We start from the raw sequence: 25,834 nt of genomic DNA, 5'->3' as shown, positions 1-25,834 counted from the left end.
GTGTCCTGAAGCTAAGAATGTTTGGTTTAGTTAAGATTTATTCCACATCACAGTCCATTATTAAGGAAAGTCAGAGCAGAAACCTGGAGGTAGGAGCTGAAGCAGAAGTCATGGTGGAGTGCTACTTACTGCCTTCTTCTTCATGGCTTGCTCAGCCTCATTTCTTATACCATCCAGGACTATCTGCCCCTGGATGGTATCACCTCAGTGAGCGGGCACCTCCCACATCAATCATCAATCAAGAAAATGTACCACAGATTTGTCCATAGGCAAATCTAGTAGGGGAATTTTCCCAGTTGAGGTTTACTCTTCTTTGTTTTAAAGCTGACAGAAAACTAGCCAGCATAGAATTCTGTACAATAGATTATTCCAGTTTCACAATAGGATAGGATAGCTATCACTAATTAACATTCCAGGACATTCATGTAGCTCACCTTACATAATCCTGTGATAATGGGTTATCACCCCTTTATCAAATAAGGAAACAAAGAGTTCAAAGTATTTAAGGTGTGAGTTCTGTGGAACTCACATAACATCTTATAGCACTCTGTGTTCTGGCACATACACCCTCATGGACCTTCAGGGTCATGGTCCTTTGTTTAGTGGGAATTATTAATATCAAAACCCAGGACAGATGCAAATAATAATTTGATATAGGAGGGAAGATTGGGAAGAATTCGGTGGCGGATGCCTGGATTTACAGGTGGATAGGAGAAGGAAAATGGGAGGACAGATGGGTCAAGATGGCCCAACCACACACTTCTTACAACATGACAGAAAACTACATGTCCCATCAAAATATAGGTCATCTTCAGGCTAATCTTCCCCAGTAAAAAGAGAATTAGTGTCCCTCATTCCATCAAGGGGCTAAAGAATAAAGAATGGGGTACAGGAAGGACCACTGTCAACTGAGGGAAGAGAGGGGGAGGAGCAGACAGCACTGTGTCATGTGGAATAAGAATGGGCTCTTCCAGGGGCTCTCGCAAAAGCTATTGCCAGGCTATGAGATATGTACCTCTAGCTAGACTGCCTTGTCAGTCCTCAGTGAAGGGGATGTGTCTAGACTCGCATCCAGACTTGATGTGCCAGAGTAGAGGGATACCCAGGGCCCCCACCCACCCACTCAAAGGAGAAATGGAGGGGGATGGAGGGAAGGATTGTGGGAGGGGGTAGCAGAAAGGGGGGCAGTGAGCAATATGTAAAGTGAATAAATTACATACATACATACATACATACATACATACATACATAAATAAATAAATAAATAGAAATGGGCTCTTCAAGTACCCACTCAGAACTGTCTAAAGGTACCTGATAACTTAAGGACTAAGGAGAGATTGTGTCTCAAGCCTAGTTTTGCTTCTTCTCAGGCCACAGCCTCTGGAACGGTACCTTTAAAGAGCATCCTCCCTTTGATGTGCCAGATGCCGATGGGAACTTCCTCTCTCTTGCCCTTGGAGGCTTCTATATGTTCCTCACAATGATCATCTTACTCCAGGTAGGAGCTCTCTAACTCTACAGCTTTAAAAGAAAATAAGTGCTAGCCTCAGAAAGAAGTAACAAGGACAAGATGGGAAGATCGTTACCGCTTTCTGATAGACTATCAAGTATTCACATTGAAGGTAATGTCAAGACAACCCCTCAGAGAGCTGCTGGAGAGGGTTTAAAGAGTGAGGCAACAACATGTGTGCATCCCTTTGCCAGATACAGAACAGGAAAACCACTAAAACCCATGACCAAAGGAAAATTAAACAGCACAGGGAGCTACCAAGGACTCTCACCCCAAGAGTTAGGGATAGAAAAGAATCAGAAGTTAGATTAATCCATCAGGCACTGGACTAGTGAACATAATCAGCAAAAACCTGAACACTCACAATGGTGCCTGTGAATCTCCATGATATAGAGATCTGAAAATCTCAGAGGTCTCTCAAAGGTGGTGCTAGAACTTCTATACTCCGTCATGCTGTGGTGAACAACCAGTGAGGAGTGTCTGCCTCACTCCAGGCAACAGGGACTGAGGAGGCATGTCTCCTCTCCATTTGCCCTGGGGATTCCAAGAGACACATAATTTCTCAGAAAAAAAATCATGTTGTGAGCTGTCCTCATCTTTTTTCAAATGCCTTTGTTACCCAATGTTGAGGATCTGGGAGCAGGGATCAAGCCAGTTTATGACACAGTGTAAATCTATCTCCCCTCAGGTGTTGATCCCGATCTCCTTGTATGTGTCCATTGAGCTGGTAAAACTTGGGCAAGTGTTCCTCCTTCACAACGACCTTGACCTATATGATGAAGAAACTGATTTGTCCATTCAATGCCGAGCTCTAAATATTACAGAGGACCTGGGCCAGATCCAGTACATCTTCTCTGACAAGACAGGGACCCTGACGGAAAACAAGATGGTGTTCAGGCGTTGTACCATTGTGGGCAGCGAATATTGTCACCAAGAAAATGGTATGAGGGTCCATAAGTGCCCTGCTCTCTTAAGAGAACAGGGGAACAAGGACACTATCCTGATCCAATCCCCCCAATACACACACAGAGAGAGAGAGAGAGAGAGAGAGTTCTGTGGCATTTTGGCAAGTTTCTTTACCCCTCAACACAGCAAAGTATGTTTACATCAAAGATGGGCTAAGGTGGAATGGATCCCAACTGTGTATCAGTCATGAAGCCAGGCTGAGAAATTTCTTCAGTGATATTACCTGGTGTGTCAGAGCAGATCTAGATATAGGTACAGGGTCAAATTTGGCATATTTAGAAAATGCCTTCCATTTTAACAGATGTCTTAGATTTCACCAAGTCAGTGTTTTGGTTTAGAACGTGAACCAGTCTGGACTGTTAATTTTCATGTCTGAAGGTAACCTATAGAACTAAATAGTACACACACACACACACACACACGATAAAGAGAAAGCAGGAGATATTATAGATGACTCTATCCACTTTACTATGGTGATCATTCACCATTTACATGGGAGCCTCTTATTTCTTTTTAATAATGTAAAGGCTACTGCTACAGGTACCCAGCTTGCTAGTCATTGTTACAAATTAGGTTACTAAATCTTCAAAATGATCCTGAGTTGGAGTCAAAGAACAAGGTCACATACTTTCTCCAGTCTAAGCAACCCAGATACAGTTTTCCATAAAACTTTCTTACACTCTACCCCAACCCCTGAAGTCTAGCATCCCCCAAACACAGCTCAGCCAGGACATGACAAGATTCCTTTCTTACAGCCAAAAGACTGGAGATGCCAAAGGAGCTGGACTCAGATGGTGAGGAGTGGGCCCAGTACCAATGTCTGTCCTTCCCACCTAGATGGGCCCAGGGCTCAACAACGATGAGAAGCCAAGGAGGTGCCCAGCCTCTGAGAAGATGCTATAGTGCCCGCGTTCCTATACAGAGCCACTGCCGACAAAGATCTGTGGGGAGGTGGGAAACCTCACAGCCTCCTGTGGCCTTCAGCAGCTCAATAGTAAGTACCTGCCTGTATTCACTGAATCACAAACAAATTATGTCAGGAAAATAAGACAAGGCTCTAGGATATAGCAGAGCCTCTATAATCCTGATTAGTTGGGGTCAAGAGTGTAGCTTAGTTGGAAGAGTGCTTTCCTAGCAAACATGAGACCTGGCTTTCATCCCAGCACCTCATAAACCAAGTAAGATATTGCACACCTATAATCCCAGAACTTGCTACTTAGTGAGTTTGAGGCCAGACCAAGTTACATGAAACCCTGTAATTAATTTTAAAATATTAAAGTGTGAAGAGTGCTCAAAATGGTGCTCACACAATGTTCGGTCAGCATATACTTGTCATTTCCAAATGTTGTATATTCCACATGTTCCACGTTTGGAAACTTGGAGGTTCTTTAATTTATCCTCTTCTGCAAATGGAATTAGAAGCATCCCCTGTACTAATTCAGGGTTTCCTCATGGCAATGATTAGCTTGAATTAAAGAATCCATCCCACATGGCTGGCACACTCCTCAGTTCCCCGGGACCCCTCCCTCCTCCATTTGTCAGGGCCATGGCTAAGAGCCAGCAGCCTCCTCATTATGCACGCTTTTCCAATTATAGAGCTAAAAGAAAGAATAAATATTTGTTATGTGTGTACTTCCATAAACTAGAAAGATAAAAGGCTTAGGTCTTTTAGGCTTTGTGCACTTGAAGAAAGGTGAGAGAAAATATTTTAGCAGGAGTCAAAAAGGAATTTTAAAGAGCTGGGAAGTGAATATCTATATCCAAATTGTCTAGCTGCTTCTGTCCCTTAGATTACTTCCGTGTTTCCGGTGTGAGAGTTATACTTTGTTCTGACTTTTTTCTTTTCATTTTTGATCCCTTCAAAGTCATTGCTAGACATCCAATAGCAAATGAAGACTCCGAACTCAGTCTCTCAAATTGCACAGCAGTCCCTGGAGGTCAAGGCCAGAGCTGGAGTCTGCTGACTCCTGCTCCACTCCTTCCTCTACACATATTCAGAAACATAGCATCACAAATCCTAGAAAATGCCACAGTGTGGACCTGGAGAGATGGCTAAGCAGTTAAAGAGTTCTTGCTGCTCATACAGAGAACCAAAGTTCTGTTCCCGGAACCCTCTTCTTTAATTCTACACCTCTGAGTGAAGTGCTCTTCTAAATTTTTATATGATATTTTTTCAGTTACTTAAATGAAGTCTCATTGGACCTAGTCTCTATGTCTTTGGAACTTCACAGTTCTAGATATGGCAGTCATCTTATGTGTCTAATAATGAATGCCCCCAGTCCCAAGGACATAGGGAAGGAGATTGGAAGCATTCTGGCAGCAGTGATTTAAAAAGCAAAACAAAAAAAAATCTCTTCTAGTCAATATAAATTTGATAGAGGACCCTTAGCTGATGGCAATGGGCGAGATGGTCTAACCCCAAACTGTCCCTATAACATAGACTATGGTGTTCTGCACTGGCTAGCGGTTTCTAAAACAAGTTCTACATTCATTCCAGAGCAATAAGGAAAGCAGATAATGAACTCACTGCCTATGACATGGATAGAAAGAGACAGTGATATGTTCTCTTCATGTATAGCCAAGAATCTGGTATTAGTAAAACATCATCTTTGGGTAATTGTTCAGGAAGGGGCTGGACAATAAGTCTGAAAAGATAGGTGTATAGCTATGCTGTTGGCTTATTAATTCATAATATGATTAATCTCTTTTTATCCCTTTTTTAATCACCTGAAAATACATAAAATTCTTACTAGGATGTTCCCAAAATCAAATAAGGCAATGTTTATGCTGACCTCAAAATCCTGTTCAGTTACAAATCAAGCCCATCTTGGTCTCCAGCCTCAGGTTTTCATCTCAGCTCTATTATGAGTAAGCTTACTTAACACTCAGCAAACAGAGTGAATTGGAATCATAGCCACCCCCTTCATTAAATTATGGGCAATTCTGATTCATCCTATTTCTAAGACAGACAGACAATTAGTGCACATTTGAAGTGACCTTTCTAAAGAAAAGTTCTTATTTGATGTCATGACCTGCTGGGTGGTGGTGGTGCACACCTTTAATCCCAGCACTTGGGAGGCAGAGGCAGGCAGGTATCTGAGTTCGAGGCCAGCCTGGTCTACAGAGTGAGTTCCAGGACAGCCAGGACTATACAGAGAAACCCTGTCTTGAACGAAAGAAAGAAAGAAAGAAAGAAAGAAAGAAAGAAAGAAAGAAAGAAAGAAAGAAAGAAAGAAAGAAAGAAAGAAAGAGGGAGGGAGGGAGGGAGGGAGGGAGGGAGGGAGGGAGGAAGGAAGGAAGGAAGGAAGGAAGGAAGGAAGGAAGGAAGGAAGGAAGGAAGGAAGGAAGGAAGAAAGAAAGAAAGAAAGAAAGAAAGAAAGAAAGAAAGAAAGAAAGAAAGAAAGAAAGAAAGAAAGAAAGAAAGAAAGAAAGAAAGAAAGAAAGGAAGGAAGAAAGAAAGAAAAGAATATTGCTCTTACTCCCCTGAGATTCTAATACATGTTGTCTATGGATATGAACACTATCATTTCCATTTCTAGTGATTCTAGGGGCAGGCAAGACTGGGGTTCTCTCTAGATAAACCATTGACTTCCTGACTAAAACCACACATACATGGCTCAGATAAGCACTTGAAGCCTTGGCTGAAAGGGGAGACTTGTGCTGTCTCTAAAGATGCTCACTGGATTGATGGCTCCATGGTGAAAAGTACTCACTGCCCTTGTAGAGGACCTCCATCCAGTTCCCAGCATCCATATGATGACTTGCAACCCTCTGTGATTCCTGCTCCAGGAGATCTAATGCCCTCTGGTCTCTGTGGGCACAATACAAACAAGGTACAGATAGATATGTGCAGGCAAAACACTTATATACCTAAAATTAAAATAAATATTTTTAAAGATACCCACTGGCTCTGATGCTGTGCTGGCTGCTGTCAGGTTCTAAACGAGGACACTGCAGACTTGGGTGTCACCCCAGGTAGTTCTCCAGAGGTCTGCCTCCATCTTTTTGTGACAGGCTTGCCCGACTTGCACCCTTCCTACCTGTCTTGGTGCTTTCCTCCACCTGCCCATTCGGCATCCGGCCTGGCATAAGCACCTCTCAGAACCACCCCATCTCCACCTTCCCTTTAGAACTGAGTCAGAGCTTGCCTTAGAAACCACCAAGGTACCAGGAGTTGACAGCAGTCTACAAGCTTCTCCAGAGACCAGCTATTGGTTTCCCTTGAATCCAAACCCAAAATAAAATAAGAATCAGTAGTAGCAGCAACAACCAAAACTGGGTCTGCTTTTTTTCTTTTGCTACTAAACACGAGGAAGTATCAGCAATTATCTCCTAATTACATGCTATAAACCTGTGGTTTTAAGGTGGGTAATATACTTATGAAATTGGCACATCCCCAGCCAATGTTTAACAGCACTGGCAGATGGAAAATAAAATGCCTTTTGCCCTGGTCTGCCAGCAGCCAAGATGCAAGCAGAGTCCCTGATTCCAAGAGCCACTTGCACAATATTTCAAAAAAAAATCATCAGACTAGCGAGCCTCATCCCAACCATGGTATAGAGTTGCATTGGGCCTCTGCAGCTTCCTCCATCACTCCCTCTATAGGCACATCCCCTACCCTGCCACCTCTAGAGGATGCAGTAGACACAATTGAAAGAGGTGTCTAGGGGCAGCTTCTTTCCTAGCAGTTCCTCTATGAAACACTCCCAGACTCCTGCAGATTGTCAGGGCAACCAGCATATGCCTGCTGCCTCTGTGAGGTTAGATAAGAGTACTGATTAAATAAGGCAGATACACATATCTTTCTGTAAGTAATGTGACCACACAGAACAGGACTGTCCTTAGTCTCCAGGGACCCAAATTGAAGGGCAAAAACTATCAAAAAAAAAAAAAAAAAAAAAAAAAAAACCCTTCTGGGGTAGCCACAGTGGATTTGCCTTATACTTACCTAGCTTGCTTTAACAATCTGTGTGTTATCTGGATGAATGTTTGTGCCTTCCCAGTTTTTAATCCAAACTAAATATCATCAAGACCACAGCCTCAGAACATAAATGTCACTATCTTGAAAAAAATTCAACCTTCAGTTCCCCCAGCAACAAGAAAGCCCTATTTCCATTCTATTAATACCAACATACAGCTAGGAATGGAAAGGGGATCAAAGGCCACATGTCTTCCATCCCATTCCACCAGAGACAAACATCCCCCAGTAGCCTATGCAGCCTTTCCAGAGGAGCCTTCCTAAACAGAAGCCTCTATAGAGCATACACACACACACACACACACACACACACACACACACAAATAGATGATGATTCTTTGATCAAATAACTTTTGCACTTTGCCTTTTCTCTGATTTCATGTGGGTCTCTCTGTATATATGCATGTTAAAATGTGTGGGCACACATGTGTGTCCACATGGCTGTGCATAACTATGTCTCTGTATGCTCATGCACATGCACATGTGGAGACCAAAGATCAGCACGTCATCCTTGACCACTCTACTACCTTACTCACTGTGGTAAGGTCTGCCAATCAAATACTGGACTTGCTGATAGGACTACTCTAGCTAAGCAATTTGCTATGGGATTTCCCATCTGTCTGCTGAGGCTGTAATTACAGGTGGTCTGCCAAAACTACCCAGCATTCATGAGGGCTAGGGTCTGAACTTGGTCTTCATTCTTCAGAGCAAGCACTTTAACTACCAAGTCATTTCTCCAGCCCCAACTTTGCTATTAAACGCACACACACACACACACACACACACACAGAGGACATAGAGAATGCATCCTATGTTCAGGCACACTATAAGTTTGGTATAGAGCAGCCTCAGTTTTCTTTTTCAGTGTCTGTTGGAACTTGTTGGACGGTTGAACCATTGGGAGTTTATACATGTGTAGCAGGCTTTTTACAATATCAATTTTTAGAGCATAATTGCTAAGTTGGAATGTCTGTGCAGTTTTCAGTCAATTGACTTTTCCCAAAATGTTGTACATGTCCCTCCAACAACAACAAACGGAAAGGCCTGCTTCCTCTCTACTATGTTGACTGTATCTGTGGTTATTGTCAGCATCTCTTTAGAATATCCTTTCATTTATTTGGTCAGCTGATCCATCAACATTTGTTAACAACCTTTCAATGGTGAATACAATAGTGAGACAGTGGGCGTATAAAGTCTAATAGGGCAGTGGCCCCTCAATTCAGGAATTTACAAACTAATGAAGGAGCAATTAGGACACTAGTAACTACTGTTGGGACAGTGGCTACAAATGTATTATAAGAGATTAGCAGAGGGGCGCTCCCGCCCTAGCTCTAGCACCTGAATGGGTGGAGGGTAACCAGGGGAACTTAAACAGCAGCAGCCATCGAATGAGGAGCAGGTGTGACAGGAGAAAAATCTGTGCAAGCAAAGCAGAGCATGTGGAGGTGCTCATCCATAGCTGGAAGGAAGATGCAAGATGGAGAAGTGAGGAAGATGGAGTCACAAGAGGAGCCATGCCTCCTTGCAAGCTAAGGGCCAAGTAGCCTACTTCTGTCTACCAATGGCTTAGGAAACTTCTGTATGGAGAAGTTGCTATCCCCAATCAGTAACAGTGATGGTGTGACTTGAGTAGCTTATTAAAACTTATTCAAACCAACCTAGCCAATCAGGGAACTCCATGTTCAGTTAAAGCCCCTAACTCAAAAAATAAGCTAGAAAGTAATTGAGGAAGACACCCAGCATATAGCATGATCTCTGACCTACACACACACACACACACACACACACACACACACACACACACACACACACACATTTGCACATACTTGAAGGGAGAATAGCAGAATAAAAGTGGACCTGTTCTCTCCAAACTTCAGTGTAGGAATATAGTCCAGCCAGAAAGGAAGAACAACCATGTGGCACACACTTTTGCTGTTCAAGCTGTGCTCCTTAACCAGCAGAACAAGCCCTCCTGTAAGCTAGTTAGGCATACAGGTACCCAGGTCCATTACAGGAGGCCTGAATTCAACCCCAGTTTGGGAGGCACCACCATATCATTTAAGAAGTCATGTTTATGGATAAAGAAATTTGGGATCCTGGCACAGGATCTGAGATCTAAGACAAATTACTTAATATTAATGAGCCTCCCTTGCCTCATAATCAAAACGGAAAATGACAGGACTGGCATAGATGATATAAAATGAGGGTACTTAACAAAGAACTTGGGTATGTATCTAATATCAGCAAAGGTGGCCTAATGATAACAGCATCCCTTCATGTGGGCCCTGAGAGCTCACACAAGAGCTGTATGTTCCAGCTAAGTAACAATAGAAGGAAACCAGTCAGTTGAGAGTCTGGGTACCACAGAGCTCTGGCCAAAAAAAAAAAAAAAACCTGTAAATGGAGCTACCCACAACACCCGCCACAGGATCTTAAGACTTCTGGTGAGTGAAACACAGCTTCTGCTCCAATCCAATTGTGCGCAGGACCTGAGACTGCATTAGTTAGGGAAGCAGAAAACCGGCCTGAGTAGGGCCACAAGCCTCTTCCGGTCTGACCAGCACCAGGATAGCTAGAGCGCAGGGTCAGAAGACACCCGCCAGCTACCCACAACACCCGCCACAGGATTTTGAGACTTCTGGTGAGTGGAACACAGAGTCTGCTCCAAACTTTAAACAGTGACAACAATAACAACTAACCCCAGAGATTACCAGATGGCGAAAGGTAAACGTAAGAATCTTACTAACAGAAACCAAGACCACACACCATCATCAGAACCCAGCACTCCCACTTCGCCCAGTCCAGGGCACCCCAACACACCGGAAAAGCTAGACCCGGATCTAAAAGCATATCTCATGATGATGGTAGAGGACATCAAGAAGGACTTTAATAACACACTTAAAGAAATACAAAAGAACACTGGTAAACAGGTAGAAGACATTAAAGAGGAAGCACAAAAATCCCTTAAGGAATTGCAGGAGAACACTGCTAAACAGGTAGAAGACATTAAAGAGGAAGCACAAAAATCCATTAAAGAATTGCAGGAAAACCAGACCAAACAGGTGATGGAATTGAATAAAACCATCCAAGACCTAAAAAGGGAAGTAGAGACAATGAAGAAAACCCAAATTGAGGCAACACTGGAGATAGAAACACTAGGAAACAAATCTGGAACCATAGATGCGAGCATCAGCAACAGAATACAAGAGAGAATCTCAGGTGCAGAAGACTCCATAGAGAACATCGGCACGACAATCAAAGAAAATACAAAATCCAAAAAGATCCTAACTCAAAATATCCAGGAAATCAAGGACAAAATGAGAAGACCAAACCTAGGGATAATAGGAGTAGATGAGAATGAAGATTTTCAACTCAAAGGACCAGCAAATATCTTCAACAAAATTATAGAAGAAAACTTCCCAAACCTAAAGAAAGAGATGCCCATGAACATACAAGAAGCTTACAGAACTCCAAATAGACTGGACCAGAAAAGAAATTCCTTCTGACACATAATAATCAGAACAACAAATGCACTAAATAAAGATAGAATACTAAAAGCAGTAAGGGAAAAAGGTCAAGTAACATATAAAGGCAAGCCTATCAGAATTACACCAGATTTCTCACCAGAGACTATGAAAGCCAGAAGGGCTTGGACAGATGTTATACAGAAACTAAGAGAAAACAATTTCCAGCCCAGGCTGCTATACCCAGCCAAACTCTCAATTACCATAGATGGAGAAACCAAAGTATTCCACGATAAAACCAAATTCACACATTATCTTTCCACGAATCCAGCACTTCAAAGGATAATAACAGAAAAAAACCAATACAAGGACGGAAACCACGTCCTAGAAAAAGCAAGAAGGTAATCCCTCAACAAACCTAAAAGGAAGACAGCCACAACAACAGAACACCAACTCTAACAACAAAAATAAAAGGAAGCAACAATTACTTCTCCCTAATATCTCTTAATATCAATGGACTCAACTCCCCAATAAAAAGACATAGACTAACAGGCTGGCTACAGAAACAGGACCCAACATTTTGCTGCTTACAGGAAACTCATCTCAGAGAAAAAGATAGACACTACCTCAGAATGAAAGGCTGGAAAACAATTTTCCAAGCAAATGGTAGGAAGAAACAAGCTGGAGTAGCCATTCTAATATCTGATAAGATTGACTTCCAACCCAAAGTCATCAAAAAAGACAAGGAAGGGCACTTCATTCTCAACAAAGGTAAAATCCTCCAAGAGGAACTATCAATTCTGAATATCTATGCTCCAAATAAAAGGGCAGCCTCATTTATTAAAGATACTTTAGTAAAGCTCAAAGCACACATTGCACCTCACACAATAATAGTGGGAGACTTCAACACACCACTTTCACCAATGGACAGATCATGGAAACAGAAACTAAACAGGGACACAGTGAAACTAACAGAGGTTATGAAACAAATGGATCTGACAGATATCTACAGAACATTTTATCCTAAAATGAAAGGATATACCTTCTTCTCAGCACCTCACGGTACCTTCTCCAAAATTGACCACATAATTGGTCACAAAACAAGCCTCAATATATACAAAAATATTGAAATTGTCCCATGCACCCTATCAGATCACCATGGACTAAGACTGATCTTCAATAACAATATAAATAATAGAAAGCCAACACACACGTGGAAACTAAACAACACTCTTCTCAATGATACCTTGGTCAAGGAAGGAATAAAGAAAGAAATTAAGGACTTTCTGGAGTTTAATGAAAATGAAGCCACAACATACCCAAACTTATGGGACACATTGAAAGCATTTCTAAGAGGAAAACTCATAGCTCTGAGTGCCTCCAAAAGGAAACTAGAGAGAGCACACATTAGCAGCTTGACAATACACCTAAAAGCTCTAGAACGAAAGGAAGCAAATTCACCCAAGAGGAGTAGGTGGCAAGAAATAATCAAACTCAGGGGTGAAATCAACCAAGTGGAAACAAAAAGAACAATTCAAAGAAACAACCAATCGAGGAGCTGGTTCTTTCAGAAAATCAACAAGATAGATAAACCCTTAGCCAGACTCACTAGAGGGCATAGGGAAAGTACTCTAATTAACAAAATCAGAAATGAAAAGGGAGACATAACAACAGACCCTGAAGAAATCCAAAACACCATCAGATCCTTCTACAAAAGGCTATACTCAACAAAACTGGAGAACCTGGATGAAATGGACAAGTTTTTAGACAGATACCAGGTACCAAAGTTAAATCAAGATCAGGTTAATGATCTAAACAGTCCCATATCCCCTAAAGAAATAGAAGCAGTCATTAATAGTCTCCCAACCAAGAAAAGCCCAGGACCAGATGGGTTTAGTGCAGAGTTCTATCAAACCTTCAAAGAAGAACTAATCCCAGTTCTTCACAAACTATTCCACAAAATAGAATCAGAAGGTACTCTACCCAACTCATTCTATGAAGCCACAATTACTTTGATACCTAAACCACATAAAGACCCAACAAAAATAGAGAACTTCAGACCAATTTCCCTTATGAATATTGATGCAAAAATCCTCAATGAAATTCTCGCTAACCGAATTCAAGAACACATCAAAACAATCATCCATCCTGACCAAGTAGGTTTCATCCCAGGGATGCAAGGATGGTTCAATATATGAAAATCCATCAATGTAATCCATTATATAAACAAATTCAAAGACAAAAACCACATGATCATCTCGTTAGATGCTGAAAAAGCATTTGACAAAATCCAACACCCATTCATGATAAAAGTCTTGGAAAGATCAGGAATTCAAGGCCCATACCTAACCATGATAAAAGCAATATACAGCAAACCAGTAGCCAACATCAAAGTAAATGGTGAGAAGCTGGAAGCAATCCCACTAAAATCAGGGACTAGACAAGGCTGCCCACTCTCTCCCTACCAATTCAACATTGTACTTGAAGTACTAGCCAGAGCAATTAGACAACAAAAGGAGATCAAGGGGATAAAAATCGGAAAAGAAGAAGTCAAAATTTCGCTTTTTGCTGATGATATGATAGTATACATAAGTGACCCTAAAAATTCCACCAGAGAACTCCTAAGCCTGATAAATAGCTTCGGTGAAGTAGCTGGATATAAAATTAACTCAAGCAAGTCAATGGCCTTTCGGTACACAAAGGATAAACAAGCAGAGAAGGAAATTAGGGAAACAACACCCTTCTCAATAGTCACAAACAATATAAAATACCTTGGCGTGACTCTAACTAAGGAAGTGAAAGATCTGTATGACAAGAACTTCAAGTCTCTGAAGAAAGAAATTGAAGAAGATCTCAGAAGATGGAAAAACCTCCCATGCTCATGGATTGGCAGGATCAACACTGTAAAAATGGCTATCTTACCAAAAGCAATCTACAGATTCAATGCAATCCCCATCAAAATTCCAACTCAATTCTTCAACGAATTAGAAAGGGCAATCTGCAAATTCATCTGGAACAACAAAAAACCTAGGATAGCAAAAACTCTTCTCAAGGATAAAAGAACCTCTGGTGGAATCACCATGCCTGACCTAAAGCTGTACTACAGAGCAATTGTGATAAAAACTGCATGGTACTGGTATAATGGCAGACAAGTAGACCAATGGAACAGAATTGAAGACCCTGAGATCAAGGGAGCAAAAACCATCCAGTGGAAAAAAGACAGCATTTTCAACAAATGGTGCTGGCACAACTGCCGGTTATCATGTAGAAGAATGCGAATTGATCCATTCCTATCTCCTTGTACCAAGGTCAAATCTAAGTGGATTAAGGAACTCCACATAAAACCAGAGACACTGAAACTTATAGAGGAGAAAGTAGGGGAAAGCCTCGAAGATATGGGTACAGGGGAAAAATTCCTGAATAGAACAGCAAAGGCTTGAGCTGTAAGATCGAGAATCGATAAATGGGACCTCATAAAGTTGCAAAGCTTCTGCAAGGCAAAAGACACTGTCAATAAGACAAAAAGACCACCAACAGATTGGGAAAGTATCTTTACCTATCCTAAATCAGATAGGGGACTAATATCCAATATATATAAAGAACTCAAGAAGGTGGACTCCAGAAAATCAAATAACCCCATTAAAAAATGGGGCTCAGAACTGAACAAAGAATTCTCACCTAAGGAATACCGAATGGCAGAGAAGCACCTGAAAAAATGTTCAACATCCTTAATCATCAGGGAAATGCAATTCAAAACAACCCTGAGATTCCACCTCACACCAGTCAGAATGGCTAAGATCAAAAATTCAGGTGACAGCAGATGCTGGCGAGGATGTGGAGAAAGAGGAACATTCCTTCATTGTTGGTGGGATTGCAAGTTGGTACAACCACTCTGGAAATCAGTTTGGCGGTTCCTCAGAAAATTGGACATAATACTACCAGAGGATCCAGCAATACCTCTCCTGGGCATATATCCAGAAGATGTTCCAACCGGTAAGAAGGACACATGCTCCACTATGTTCATAGCAGCCTTATTTATAATAGCCAGAAGCTGGAAAGAACCCAGATGTCCCTCAACAGAGGAATGGATACAGAAACCCAAGTTCTAGTCCTAGATCCAGACTGGAACCCAAGTTCTAGTCCTTGATCCCAGAAAATGTGGTACATTTACACAATGGAGTACTACTCAGCTATTAGTAGGAATGAATTTATGAAATTCCTAGGCAAATGGATGGATCTGGAGGGCATCATCCTGAGTGAGGTAACATATTCACAAAGGAACTCACACAATATGTACTCACTGATAAGTGGATATTAGCCCAAAAACTTAGGATACCCAAGATATAAGATACAATTTGTTAAACGCATGGAACTCAAGAAGAACGAAGACCAAAGTATGGACACTGTGCCCCTTCTTGGAATTGGGAACAAAACACCCATGGAAAGAGTTACAGAGATAAAGTTTGGAGCTGTGAAGAAAGGATGGACCATCTAAAGACTGCCATATCCAGGGATCCATCCCATAATCAGCTTCCAAACGCTGACACCATTGCATACACTAGCAAGATTTTGCTGAAAGGACCCAGATATAGCTGTCTCTTGTGAGACAATGCCGGGGCCTAGCAAACACAGAAGTGGATGCTCACAGTCAGCTATTGGATGGATCACAGGGCCCCCAATGGAAGAGCTAGAGAAAGTACCCAAGGAGCTAAAGGGAACTGCAACCCCATAGGTGGATCATTATTATGAACTAACCAGTACCCCAGAGCTCTTGACTCTAGCTGCATTTGTATCAAAAGATGGCCTAGTCGGCCATCACTGGAAAGAGAGGCCCATTGGACTTGCCAACTTTATATGCCCCAGTACAGAGGAATGCCAGGGCCAAGGTGTGGGGGTGGGTGATGGGGGGACTGGGGGGAGAGTGTATTGGGGACTTTTTGGATAGCATTGGAAATGTAATGGAGGAAAATACCTAATTAAAAAAAAAAAACAAAAAAACTGTAAATGCCCTCCATAAATGGCCTCCTGTTTCTTTTCCTTCAAAGTTACCAGCCATGCGTAAAGGAACTGCCTTTTTCTCTGTTTTAAAGGCCAAGTTCACAAATACTAATAGACCACACAGAAAAGGGTGGGCCAGAGCAAATAGTACCCTGAAGAGATTTGGGGGGCAGTGGCTGGTCTGGTGACTAGGTAAAAATTGACTGACATATCACCCAACACCTGCAGAAGCCTTTTATAACACACTGCCATATAATCAAGTAGAGATGTATTTAAAAAATAGTCTTAATAAAGAAATGTCAAAGGCCAATGAAATAGCAAAGCAGAAAAATTGTCTGTCACCTAGCCTGATGGCCTAAGTAGTTTGATTCTTGGGAGCCACATGGTGGAAAGAGAGAACTAACTTTCAGGCAATGTCCCCTGACCTCTACTCACGGTACCCTGACACATGCACACACACTCAAAAATGAATAAAAGCGAACAACAAGAGTCAAGAACTCATCAGTGCTCTAGAAAGGAACCATTCAACATTCTGCATGTCCCTAACTCCAGGCACTGGGGACACACATGTAGAGTCTAGAATACCTGAACAAGGAGCAAGTACCTACTAAGTGATTCTGGCTGTGTGATCAGTCCATGATGTGGTACCTCATGGAGGGAAAGCTGACCTGGCTCTGACCCTAAGTCAAGACATGATTATGAGCAGTTCATTTCCTCGCTCTCTGCAGGAAAATAAAGGATTGAACTTTGATGGCCTCTGAGCTTTCTTCCCAGAAAAAACTTTCTTCTGTGCAAAGCTTTAGAATCCCATTCCTACATTATCCCTTACCAAAAAAAAATCCATTTTTCAGGAAGAGGAACATTTCCACAGTCTCCCAGAGTGCTGAGAACTCAGGTGTGATATTCAAGCCAGTCCATGGCATCTGGGATGCCAGACACTCATGGCTCTGTCTCTCAAGAAGTCCCAAAGGCCACTTCTTTCTCCTGGAGGATCTTGCCTGGTATAGGAGCAAAGAGATATTCTAGAGTCAAACTACTCAGAGTCAGCTGAGGAAATATTCCTTGCTTAATGTGAGAGTTTAGATGAGGCACTAAGTTTTGCTAGGCATGAGTTTTCTAACCTAAAATTCAAGGTAACAGCACTAAGGCAATAGCAATACCAGTTGCAGAGATATATGGAGATGATGGATGTCCTGGGAAAATATGAAACACTATATGAATAGGAGCTCTCATTACCAAGAGAAGAGAGCTCAGTGTTTAGGTAGTGTTGGCTGGTCTGGCTACAGAACTTCAGACAGAGTGCTAACGGACCAAGCCCCTGTGCCATAACCCCAGAAGAAAGATGCTGTGCCTGTTGTACAGGGATCTGATATGTAATTTGAGCTCCACCCTATCTTGCTAAGAGCCAGGGATTAAATCAGCCCACATCTCTGGGCTTTGGTTAAGAGAGGATTACATACATCTCCACATGAACCTGCAACAATCTGATAGGTGTCACACAAATGCCCTGAGCTTGGGAAGGTAGAGAGCACTTCATAAATGTGAGCTACTTTTAGAAGTACAATATTCAAATGCAGAGAAGATGGATAGCACCCATCCCAGAGTGACAGTTCAAATGGAAAGTTCTGCAAAAATGTGAAAAATTGCAAAACTATGGATCAGTTTCAGCTCAGAAAGTTAAAAGAAAAGCAAAAGAGAAAACAGGTCACTTCTCATCTCTGCTTTATCCGGAGGAGTCAGGATTCTTGGCAGAAGGACCTTGGAGCATTTTGCTAAGCAAAGCTTGCAGCACTGTTTAGTGTGGCTTACCAGGTCAACAATACTTTCCATCCCATAATGAACTCAGCTGTGCCTTGGCACACTCTCCTCATCTGCCTTACATGCCTGGTACCTCTGGACATTGTCAGTATAGAACTTACTTCTGTGATTCAGAAGAGGTCACCATGAGATGGATAGAATCTAACGGGCAGCTGGCACTTCTGTGGTCATTAAGATCTAGGTGAGACTTTGATGGGTAGGAAAGTATTCTTCTGTTGATATGACCGGAAGCATAAAAGGAGGTTGTGTGTCCAGATTGCAACAGAGACAACTAGGGTCTGATGAAAAAACTTGTGAAGGGATTTAGAAGCAGGAGGAGTTGGTGATGCTGATGGTGATGATCTGGAGATCTTTTTGAAAGTCAGAAGTTGCAGGAAGGGCTGGTAAGATGGCTCAGCAGGTAAGAACACTGACTGCTCTTCTGAAGGTCCTAAGTTCAAATCCCAGCAACCACATGGTAGTTCACAACCACCTATAATGAGATCTGATACCCTCATCTGGTGTGTCTGAAGACAGCTACTGTGTATTTATCTATAATAATAAATAAATCTTTGGGCCAGAGAGAGCAGGGACTGAGCGAGCGGAGTTGACCAGAGCAAGCAGGATTGATCAGAGTAAGCAGAGGTCCCAACAACCACATGAAGGTTCACAACCATCTGTACAGCTACAGTGTACTCATATACATAAAATAAATAAACAAGTCTTTTAAAAAAGAAGTTGTAGGGAAAAAAGTGGTGTCTTGGGAACGTGGCATAGCACATGTGCATGTGCAGGGTGAGAAGAGCTGGATGGTAGCAGTACTGGTATAAAGTTGGTACAAAAATATACAATTGAGGGCTGGAGGATCCAAGCTCTAGGAGTAAGGAGAAAGTGATGAGAAGACGGTAGATAAGAAGAAATGTTGGCTACTGGTAGCTCCACAGAGCCAAATGACGATGAAGAATCAAATAAGTATGAGCAGTGATCAGTCCAGTGGCAGGGAGGAATGTGCTGGATGCAAGACTGCAGTGATAGTGGTGTTTTCCTTACCCTAAACAGGCAGAGCCTGCTGGGAGGGACCTTCCTCCCCAGTCCTTTCAGGAAAAGACCTCACTAGGGTTTTTTTGTTTTTTTCCTTCCAGGAAAAAGATGTGACTCCTGACAAAAACCTCCTGAGCAAGGTGAGAGATGCTGCCCTGTGGCTGGAGACCTCAGATACCAGACCTGCCAAGCCTTCGCACTCCACCACTGCCTCCATTGCTGACTTCTTTCTCGCCCTAACCATCTGCAACTCTGTCATGGTGTCCACAACCACTGAGCCCAGAAAGAGGGTAAGGTCGAGTGATGGTTAAGAAAGGAAGGAATGGCGAGGGAGAAGTACAAAGGCAGGTGGGAAAGGGGAAATCCCTGATCAGAAAGGCATGACCTTTTGGTGCTAGCGGCAGTGTCATCAGCCCATGTCTGTGAAAGTTGGATCAGCCCTGTGATCTTCCTAGGTCTGTCTCCCTCTTTATAAATTGAATGGGAAAAGTTACAGAGCAGCTGTTTGTGCAACCTTCAACCTTGGTCCATCACCTGCGGGGCAGGGACTGTGTAAATAGTTTTTGAGCATTTGGCTGGGTGCCAGGTCCCAATGCTAACTACTTTCTGTATATTACTTTCAACCTTGAAATTTAGAAGGGCATAAGTTTTTGACTTAACAAGTGAAGTCTGAGCTCTTGAGTAACTTAACTTAGAGAGCATGGTTAACGTGTGATAGAACTACCTGTGGACTCAGTTAGGGTTCCCAAATAATATCATTATCATACTTGAATCTATTTTTATATTGTAGTTAAAATTAATAAGCTTGTGTGTTATGTGCTTTCCTTGTAAACAATGCAGAAATGTGGTTGTCTATGTGAAGTTAAACAATGAAAACTTCTGAGGGTATGTGGGTCTTCAGTTATCCACAGACTCAACCAAGATCCCTACAAGTCAGTGATAAGAATAATGATCTGCCTGCCACTAGAAGCATTGCAGGTATGGCTGCTGTGTCACATATGCACCAGTAGGTGGCAGAGAGGAGTTCTGAGCTCTGAATATCTGAATAATTAGTGAGCCTAACATTGCATGAAAAAAAGCAAGCCTGAGACGACCACCAGTCTGTAGCCATGTAGGTCCTAACAGCTCCCAAGACCAGAAGCAAGCCTGAGACTAGAAGAACCCTATCTGGGATTAAGGACCCTGGGTGGGAGTAAGCCTGGAACAGGTAAACCTCACATGGGGCCACTAGGTCAGCCAAGCAAGGAGCGAGCCTGAGATGACCTCCAGACCAGTGCCATGAGGCCTAGACAGGGAGCTAGCCTGAGATGACTACCATTCAGACCCTGAACAGTCTTGTGGGAACATGGGGGAGCAGAACATGCCCAAGATGACCCCTACCTGGTACCAAAATTCACAAGTGGGGAATAATGTTCCTAAGACTACTCCTGAGATGACTCTAGACACTCAGAGCCCACACAGCTCTAAGGAGAGCAAGTAAGGATGTGGGCACAATGAAGAGAAGCAGATCTGGAGACTCAAGGGTAGTGAAGAACAGCCTGATGTGAGTAGCTGGTGATACCACCTAGGACCATGGTGGAGTCCTGGCCTGTGCCACCACTGGCCCTGCAACAGCAAGGGTCTGTTGTCACCAAAGGCCAGGCGGGCATCCTTGGTCTGCTCCCTGGGGACATGTTATATCTGAGAGCTGAAGAACTGGCTCCACTCCTTGATTGGGCATCTTGGAAGAGCTAACCTTGGGGTCATGAGAGCAAGAAAGCTGCCCCTGCCTCTCAGCAGCAGCAGCACTTGGAAAACCATACTCTGCACCTCATATGGGTAGCATGGTAGAGTTGAACCTGATGGTAGGGGTGCAGATGAGCTGGCCCTGCCATTTTTGTCTGCTGTGCAGTAACATGGAGAGGGCGAGATGAACCCTCTTGCCCCTTGCCATCTATGGCAGACAGAAGACCTGGTCATCAGAGTGGGAAATCTAACCCTAGCCCTCACTAGCTGCAGCACTTGGGAGAACAGGCCCTGTACCTCACCTGGGTAGCACAGTAGAACTGGCCCTGAGTTTGGGGGTTACAGGTGAGTCAGCCCCATGGACTTGAGTGTAGGAGAGCCAGCCCTACCTCTCCTCTGCTATTCAGTCCTGTCAGAGAGGGAGAGGTCTTCTCCCCTCCCTTTTACCTTTAACACTGGTGTTGGTCTTGAAAACAGAAGAGCTGATCCTGTTCCTCACTTGAACATCTCAGTAGAGCTGGCCCTGGGTGTGGCAGTTGAGGATGAGCCAGCTTCAAGGGTGTGAGTGTGGGAGAGCCATCCCTGCCTCTTGTCTTCTGGGCCATGGCATGGATGAGGGAGAGATGCCCTACTTCCCTCACCATCTATGGTAGGCGGGAGAGCTGAACCCTGGATGACAAGGGTGGTAGAGCCAGCCAAATCCCATTCATGGCCCAGATCCAGGGCTTTGAATTAGCCTGCCTCAACATCTCTATCGATGAACTGATGGAGTGCATGAAGGGGCCGGTCCTACAGATCTGAAACTACAGGATCTCCATGGAACAGGACAACAACAGGCTATCCAAGAGGAGCCCCAGTGAGGTTCCAGTGTTGACAGAGTATCAGAAACCAGAGGCTTTATTCCAAACTAAGTCATTGCAATGAGCATTTGCAAGCAAAGTAGTGTGGACAAGATGGTATAGTGTGAGACACACTGTGACACACTATAGCTTCCACAGTGGGATTTTGTTTTCTCTGTTGTGGAGGAGGATGCAAGGGTGGAGGATGGATATGAGTGAGGGAAGGGGAAAACGAGTAGGATTAGGTTGCATGAGGTGGGATTCACAAAAACCAATAAAAAGTTTAAAAAAAAATAATGATTTGGTGCAACTTGTGGCTATAAAACCAGGAAAACAGGATTCACTAGACTATAACTTCCTCTCATTATGCCAAGATTTCAAACCACCCAGAAAAATCACCTCATGATCACACACTTTCCGTGATATATAGGAGACAGAAAGCATTATCGGAACAAGCAACTATTTTTGATAAGTACTATTTTGGGAGAGCTAGCATCCAACTTCAGTTTTCAAGTTAATGAGAAGGCTGGCACTAGCTCATAGCTCCAACCTAATTGCTGGACCCAAACTCAGAACTGAATCCCAACTCTATTACCAAAACACTGAGGTATCATGGCAAATCTATTCAACATCTGGGTGCCTGGCTTCCATACCCATAGATTTTCAGGGAAAATTGAATGTGATGATTCACACAGAGAGAAAGCAGCTTACCATACACTGAACTGAGAGAAAGAGTACTGTAGAGAGTCTCATTTTCACCCTTATGTTTCTTTCCACCATGACCAGAATGGGATGTTTGGAAACTATACACCTAGAAGGTCAGGTACAGAAGGAAACATCTGAGCTAACACTTTCTTTGTACAGGTGGGTAGGCTGAGATACACAGAACACAGGGTCTTTCTATGACCATGCTACAGGTCTATGACCACAGAAGACCCAAATAATGCTCTGATTGCAAAATGACTTTCTTATTCTGCATAAGACAGCTCGCATGCTTAGAGTGATGTTGCACTTTCTTTACTCAACCACAGGTTACCACTCCACCAGCCAACAAGGCTCTAGGGACATCCTTGGAGAAGATTCAACAGCTCTTCCAAAGGCTGAAGCTTTTGAGTCTCAGTCAATCATTCTCATCCACGGCTCCCTCTGACACAGATCTAGGAGAGAGTCTGGGACCCAACTTGCCCACCATAGACTCCGATGAGAAAGATGACACATCTGTGTGTAGCGGTGACTGTTCCACTGATGGTGGCTACCGGAGCAGCACATGGGAGCAAGGTGACATCCTAGGGTCTGAATCAGGCACTTCTCTGGAGGAGGGGCTGGAGGCCCCAACTCTCAGCCAAGATGGACCAGAGCTGTGCTACGAAGCTGAAAGCCCCGATGAAGCAGCCCTAGTGCATGCTGCCCGTGCCTACAGTTTCACACTAGTGTCTAGGACACCTGAGCAGGTGACTGTGCGTCTGCCCCAGGGCATCTGCCTCACCTTTGACCTCCTTTTCACGCTGGGCTTTGACTCCGTCCGGAAGAGAATGTCCGTAGTGGTGAGGCACCCACTGACTAATGAAATAATCGTCTACACCAAGGGGGCTGACTCAGTCATCATGGACCTGCTGGAAGATCCAGCCTGTGGTGAGTTCCCACCATGGGGCCCGGGAACACAAGGGCTATAGTCCTAGGGGCAATGTGTAATGGTGACAAGAGACCCAAGTTAAAAGTCACTTACTCTAACATTGCAATGGACCCAAGCCCATGAGATAGTCTCAAAACAAGGTCCTTAGAACACACTGAATTTTCCATCACCTTGACTTAGAGAAGTGGGGTGTTCATTAATGTGTTCAAGACTCCGTAGAGTCTTTTATAAGAGAAGCTATTTTACCTTCACATTTTCCAGTTTCCAGGTTTCTATACTCATTAAAATATTCATTAGCCATACCCATATCCAGGCTTCTTTCTACCATAACATCTATTAGTCACATCCTAGAGCACACTGTGGTCCCTCAAGTGTCCCTCTTTATTATCATTTTCCCCAGTGCCCACCCCCCACCAAGATAGATTTTTCATAAACTTGCATGGGGCCAAAATAAAAAAGCTCCAGAGTCCCTGTGTATCAGTGTCCAATTTTAGAGAAGCATGAATTGGTGTGCAGCCGCATCCTGATTGCTAACAAGGAGAAGACAGTGATAGGGTTATGATTCTCCCAGGATGGTGGATCCCAGCCAAGCTTCAGAATTGCCCAGGCAGCCCAGAGCCTCCAGCCTTATCAGATGTGGATCACAGCCAAAAGGTTCATGGGGACTGATTAGTGTTTAGAATGAGAAGGGAGCTAATTAGTTCTCTTCATCCCCAGACTCTGGCAGATGAGTGCTTCTGAGCTGAGGAAGCCACAGCACTCTGGGCAACAGAGCCACGTTGCCCTGGAGATGTTTGTTTATGCCTTCTTCACCTGATTGCAGAAATGGATTGGAGATGCTGCGAATAAAAACCACAATAGCAGTGTCACTGCCTTAAGAAAGAGACAACGCTTTGAAAGGGAAGGAAGAAATAAGATCAAGCTTACTGTATTTGTGATGTTTGATCATCCAGTTTGACTCTCAGGTTCCTGAAAACCTGGTATGGGAAAACCCAAGGGCTCACAAGGGCGAGCTTCAAAAGGGATGATTTTGAAGATAAGATATTGCAGTGTTCAATTAGGCATTGATTACATAAAGACTGGACTTAGGTCATTTGATCAATGAGGAAATAATATTTGAAAAGATGTTTATATTGTATAAAGATATACTTATTGGACTTCCTTGTACTTAGTGAGACCAGTATTAGAAACTATATTTTTAGCTTGACATTGTATGAAGGAATGGGTGTGGCATTCAAATTCTCTTCACTCCTGAGGATCTCTCAAAAACCTCTGCCCAGCACTAGTAAGGGATTCTAAAGGCTTCATTGCTCAGACTTACAGATTTATAGATGACTGATGCCTACCACAGCTTAGATGAACAAAGGGCAGGATCGGGTCCTGTGCCTTCCCACCAGCCCAGCCCTGAATTATTCTTACTGTCTAATAGAGAAAAATAAATGATCTTGGAAAGAAATAAGCCATGTGGAACTTTAACACAGGGATTTTTGAACAAGGGAGTGAGGTATTTTTCACACTAAAGTTACAGGAAATGCAAAAGCTATTTTTTTCTAACACCATCCTTCGTCTTGAAAAAAAGCCTAAGTCAGCAAGCCCAATGCGCTAAAGAAGTCCACTAATGAGATCCAGGTTTGCAGCTGTCTTGGAACTGAGCTTGACAAGAGCTAAAGTAGATGACAGGGCGGATGATGGGTTGTCTAAGTTTCAGAGAAGAGTTTGCAAAGTTGGGTGGCTCTCCAAGCAAGGCTGGTTACTGAAAATATACCTTGGGTATCAAGACTGAAATTCCTAGCCCCCAACCCTCCACCTAACAATAGCGTTGCATTAACTTTCTAGGCAGTTGTTTTGTAAGCAGGTTTAGTTGAACAATTTCTTAGATTACCTCCCTTCCTTAAGTAGCACTTTTTCCAGCCAGGCTTTTGAAGAAAAGCTCTAAGAAGCAAACACTGTGAGGACTCATAGAATTATCATTTTCCAAGGCAGTCTGTCATCAAAAGACCTCTTCCATGTTCCTAGGGAGGGCTAGAAAGGGGACTCCTCTTTTATGGCTGTTGTAGTTAACTGGGAAGACTCTAGGGAGTTGACAGTGAAACTCCCTGAGCATTTGCCTATGGCTTCATGAGAAACAACTATTTGACAGAGAGTAATATTGATGTGGAAAAGAAGCTGAAGAGAATCCGAGCCAGGACCCAAAAACATCTGGACTTGTATGCAAGAGATGGCCTTCGAACCCTGTGCATCGCTAAGAAGGTGAGAACTGGTGCCTGCTCCAGATGTTTGCAGTAACTGAATTGCTTTCGACCTCTTTCAGTGTGTGTCTGTGTGTGTCTGTCTGTGTGTGTCTGTGTGTCTGTATGTCTGTGTATGTCTGTGTGTGTGCATGTCTGTGTGTGTCTGTGTGTGCGCATGTCTTTGTGTGTCTGTGTGTATGTGTGTCTGTGTATGTGTTTGTGTGTCTGTGTATGTGTCTGTGTGTATGTGTATGTGTGTGTGTGTGTTTCTTCATTAACTCCCACCTTCTTTTTTGAGTCATGGTCTCTCACTAAACCTGGAGCAGCACTGAATGGCCAGCAAGCCCCAGGAATCCTCCAGTCTCTAGAGTCTCCACAGAACTGAGCTTACAAGCAAATCTTCAAGCTTACATAGCAAGCACTTTACTGACTGCTCTACCTCCCCAACTATTCTTTCTTTCTTTCTTTCTTTCTTTCTTTCTTTCTTTCTTTCTTTCTTTCTTTCTTTCTTTCTTTCTTTCTCTTTCTTCCTTTCTTCCTTTCTTCCTTTCTCTCTTCCTCTCTCTTTCTTTCTTTCTTTCTTTCTTCCTTTCTTTCCAAAAAACCATTGGTTTGTTTTATTAATAGTTCAAAAGTTAATCTTCTTGGCTAT

At 43.1% G+C, this 25,834-nt stretch overlaps 1 protein-coding gene and 1 pseudogene across 1 annotated transcript in view; both read left to right on the top strand.

Moving 5' to 3' along the window:
* Atp10b (ATPase phospholipid transporting 10B (putative)) overlaps positions 1–25,834 on the top strand; it is a 112,090-nt gene that overhangs the window by 44,612 nt on the left and 41,644 nt on the right. Inside the window, exons 6-11 of the mRNA XM_085829021.1 lie at positions 1,371–1,498; positions 2,199–2,451; positions 3,232–3,470; positions 18,856–19,044; positions 22,350–22,950; positions 25,092–25,201. Of these exons, the coding sequence (XP_085685147.1) occupies positions 1,371–1,498; positions 2,199–2,451; positions 3,232–3,470; positions 18,856–19,044; positions 22,350–22,950; positions 25,092–25,201 (1,520 nt within the window). The remainder of the gene's footprint in view (positions 1–1,370; positions 1,499–2,198; positions 2,452–3,231; positions 3,471–18,855; positions 19,045–22,349; positions 22,951–25,091; positions 25,202–25,834) is intronic.
* On the top strand, positions 19,711–19,820 carry LOC115032705 (small nucleolar RNA SNORA17; annotated as a pseudogene).

This window comes from Mus caroli, unplaced genomic scaffold (assembly GCF_978045245.1).
Source record: "Mus caroli unplaced genomic scaffold, Mus_caroli_1 scaffold_13, whole genome shotgun sequence".
In the NCBI taxonomy this organism is placed as follows: Eukaryota; Metazoa; Chordata; class Mammalia; order Rodentia; family Muridae; genus Mus; species Mus caroli.
Note: the sequence above shows the minus strand (reverse complement) of the source record. Positions and strands in the feature narration are given on the sequence as shown.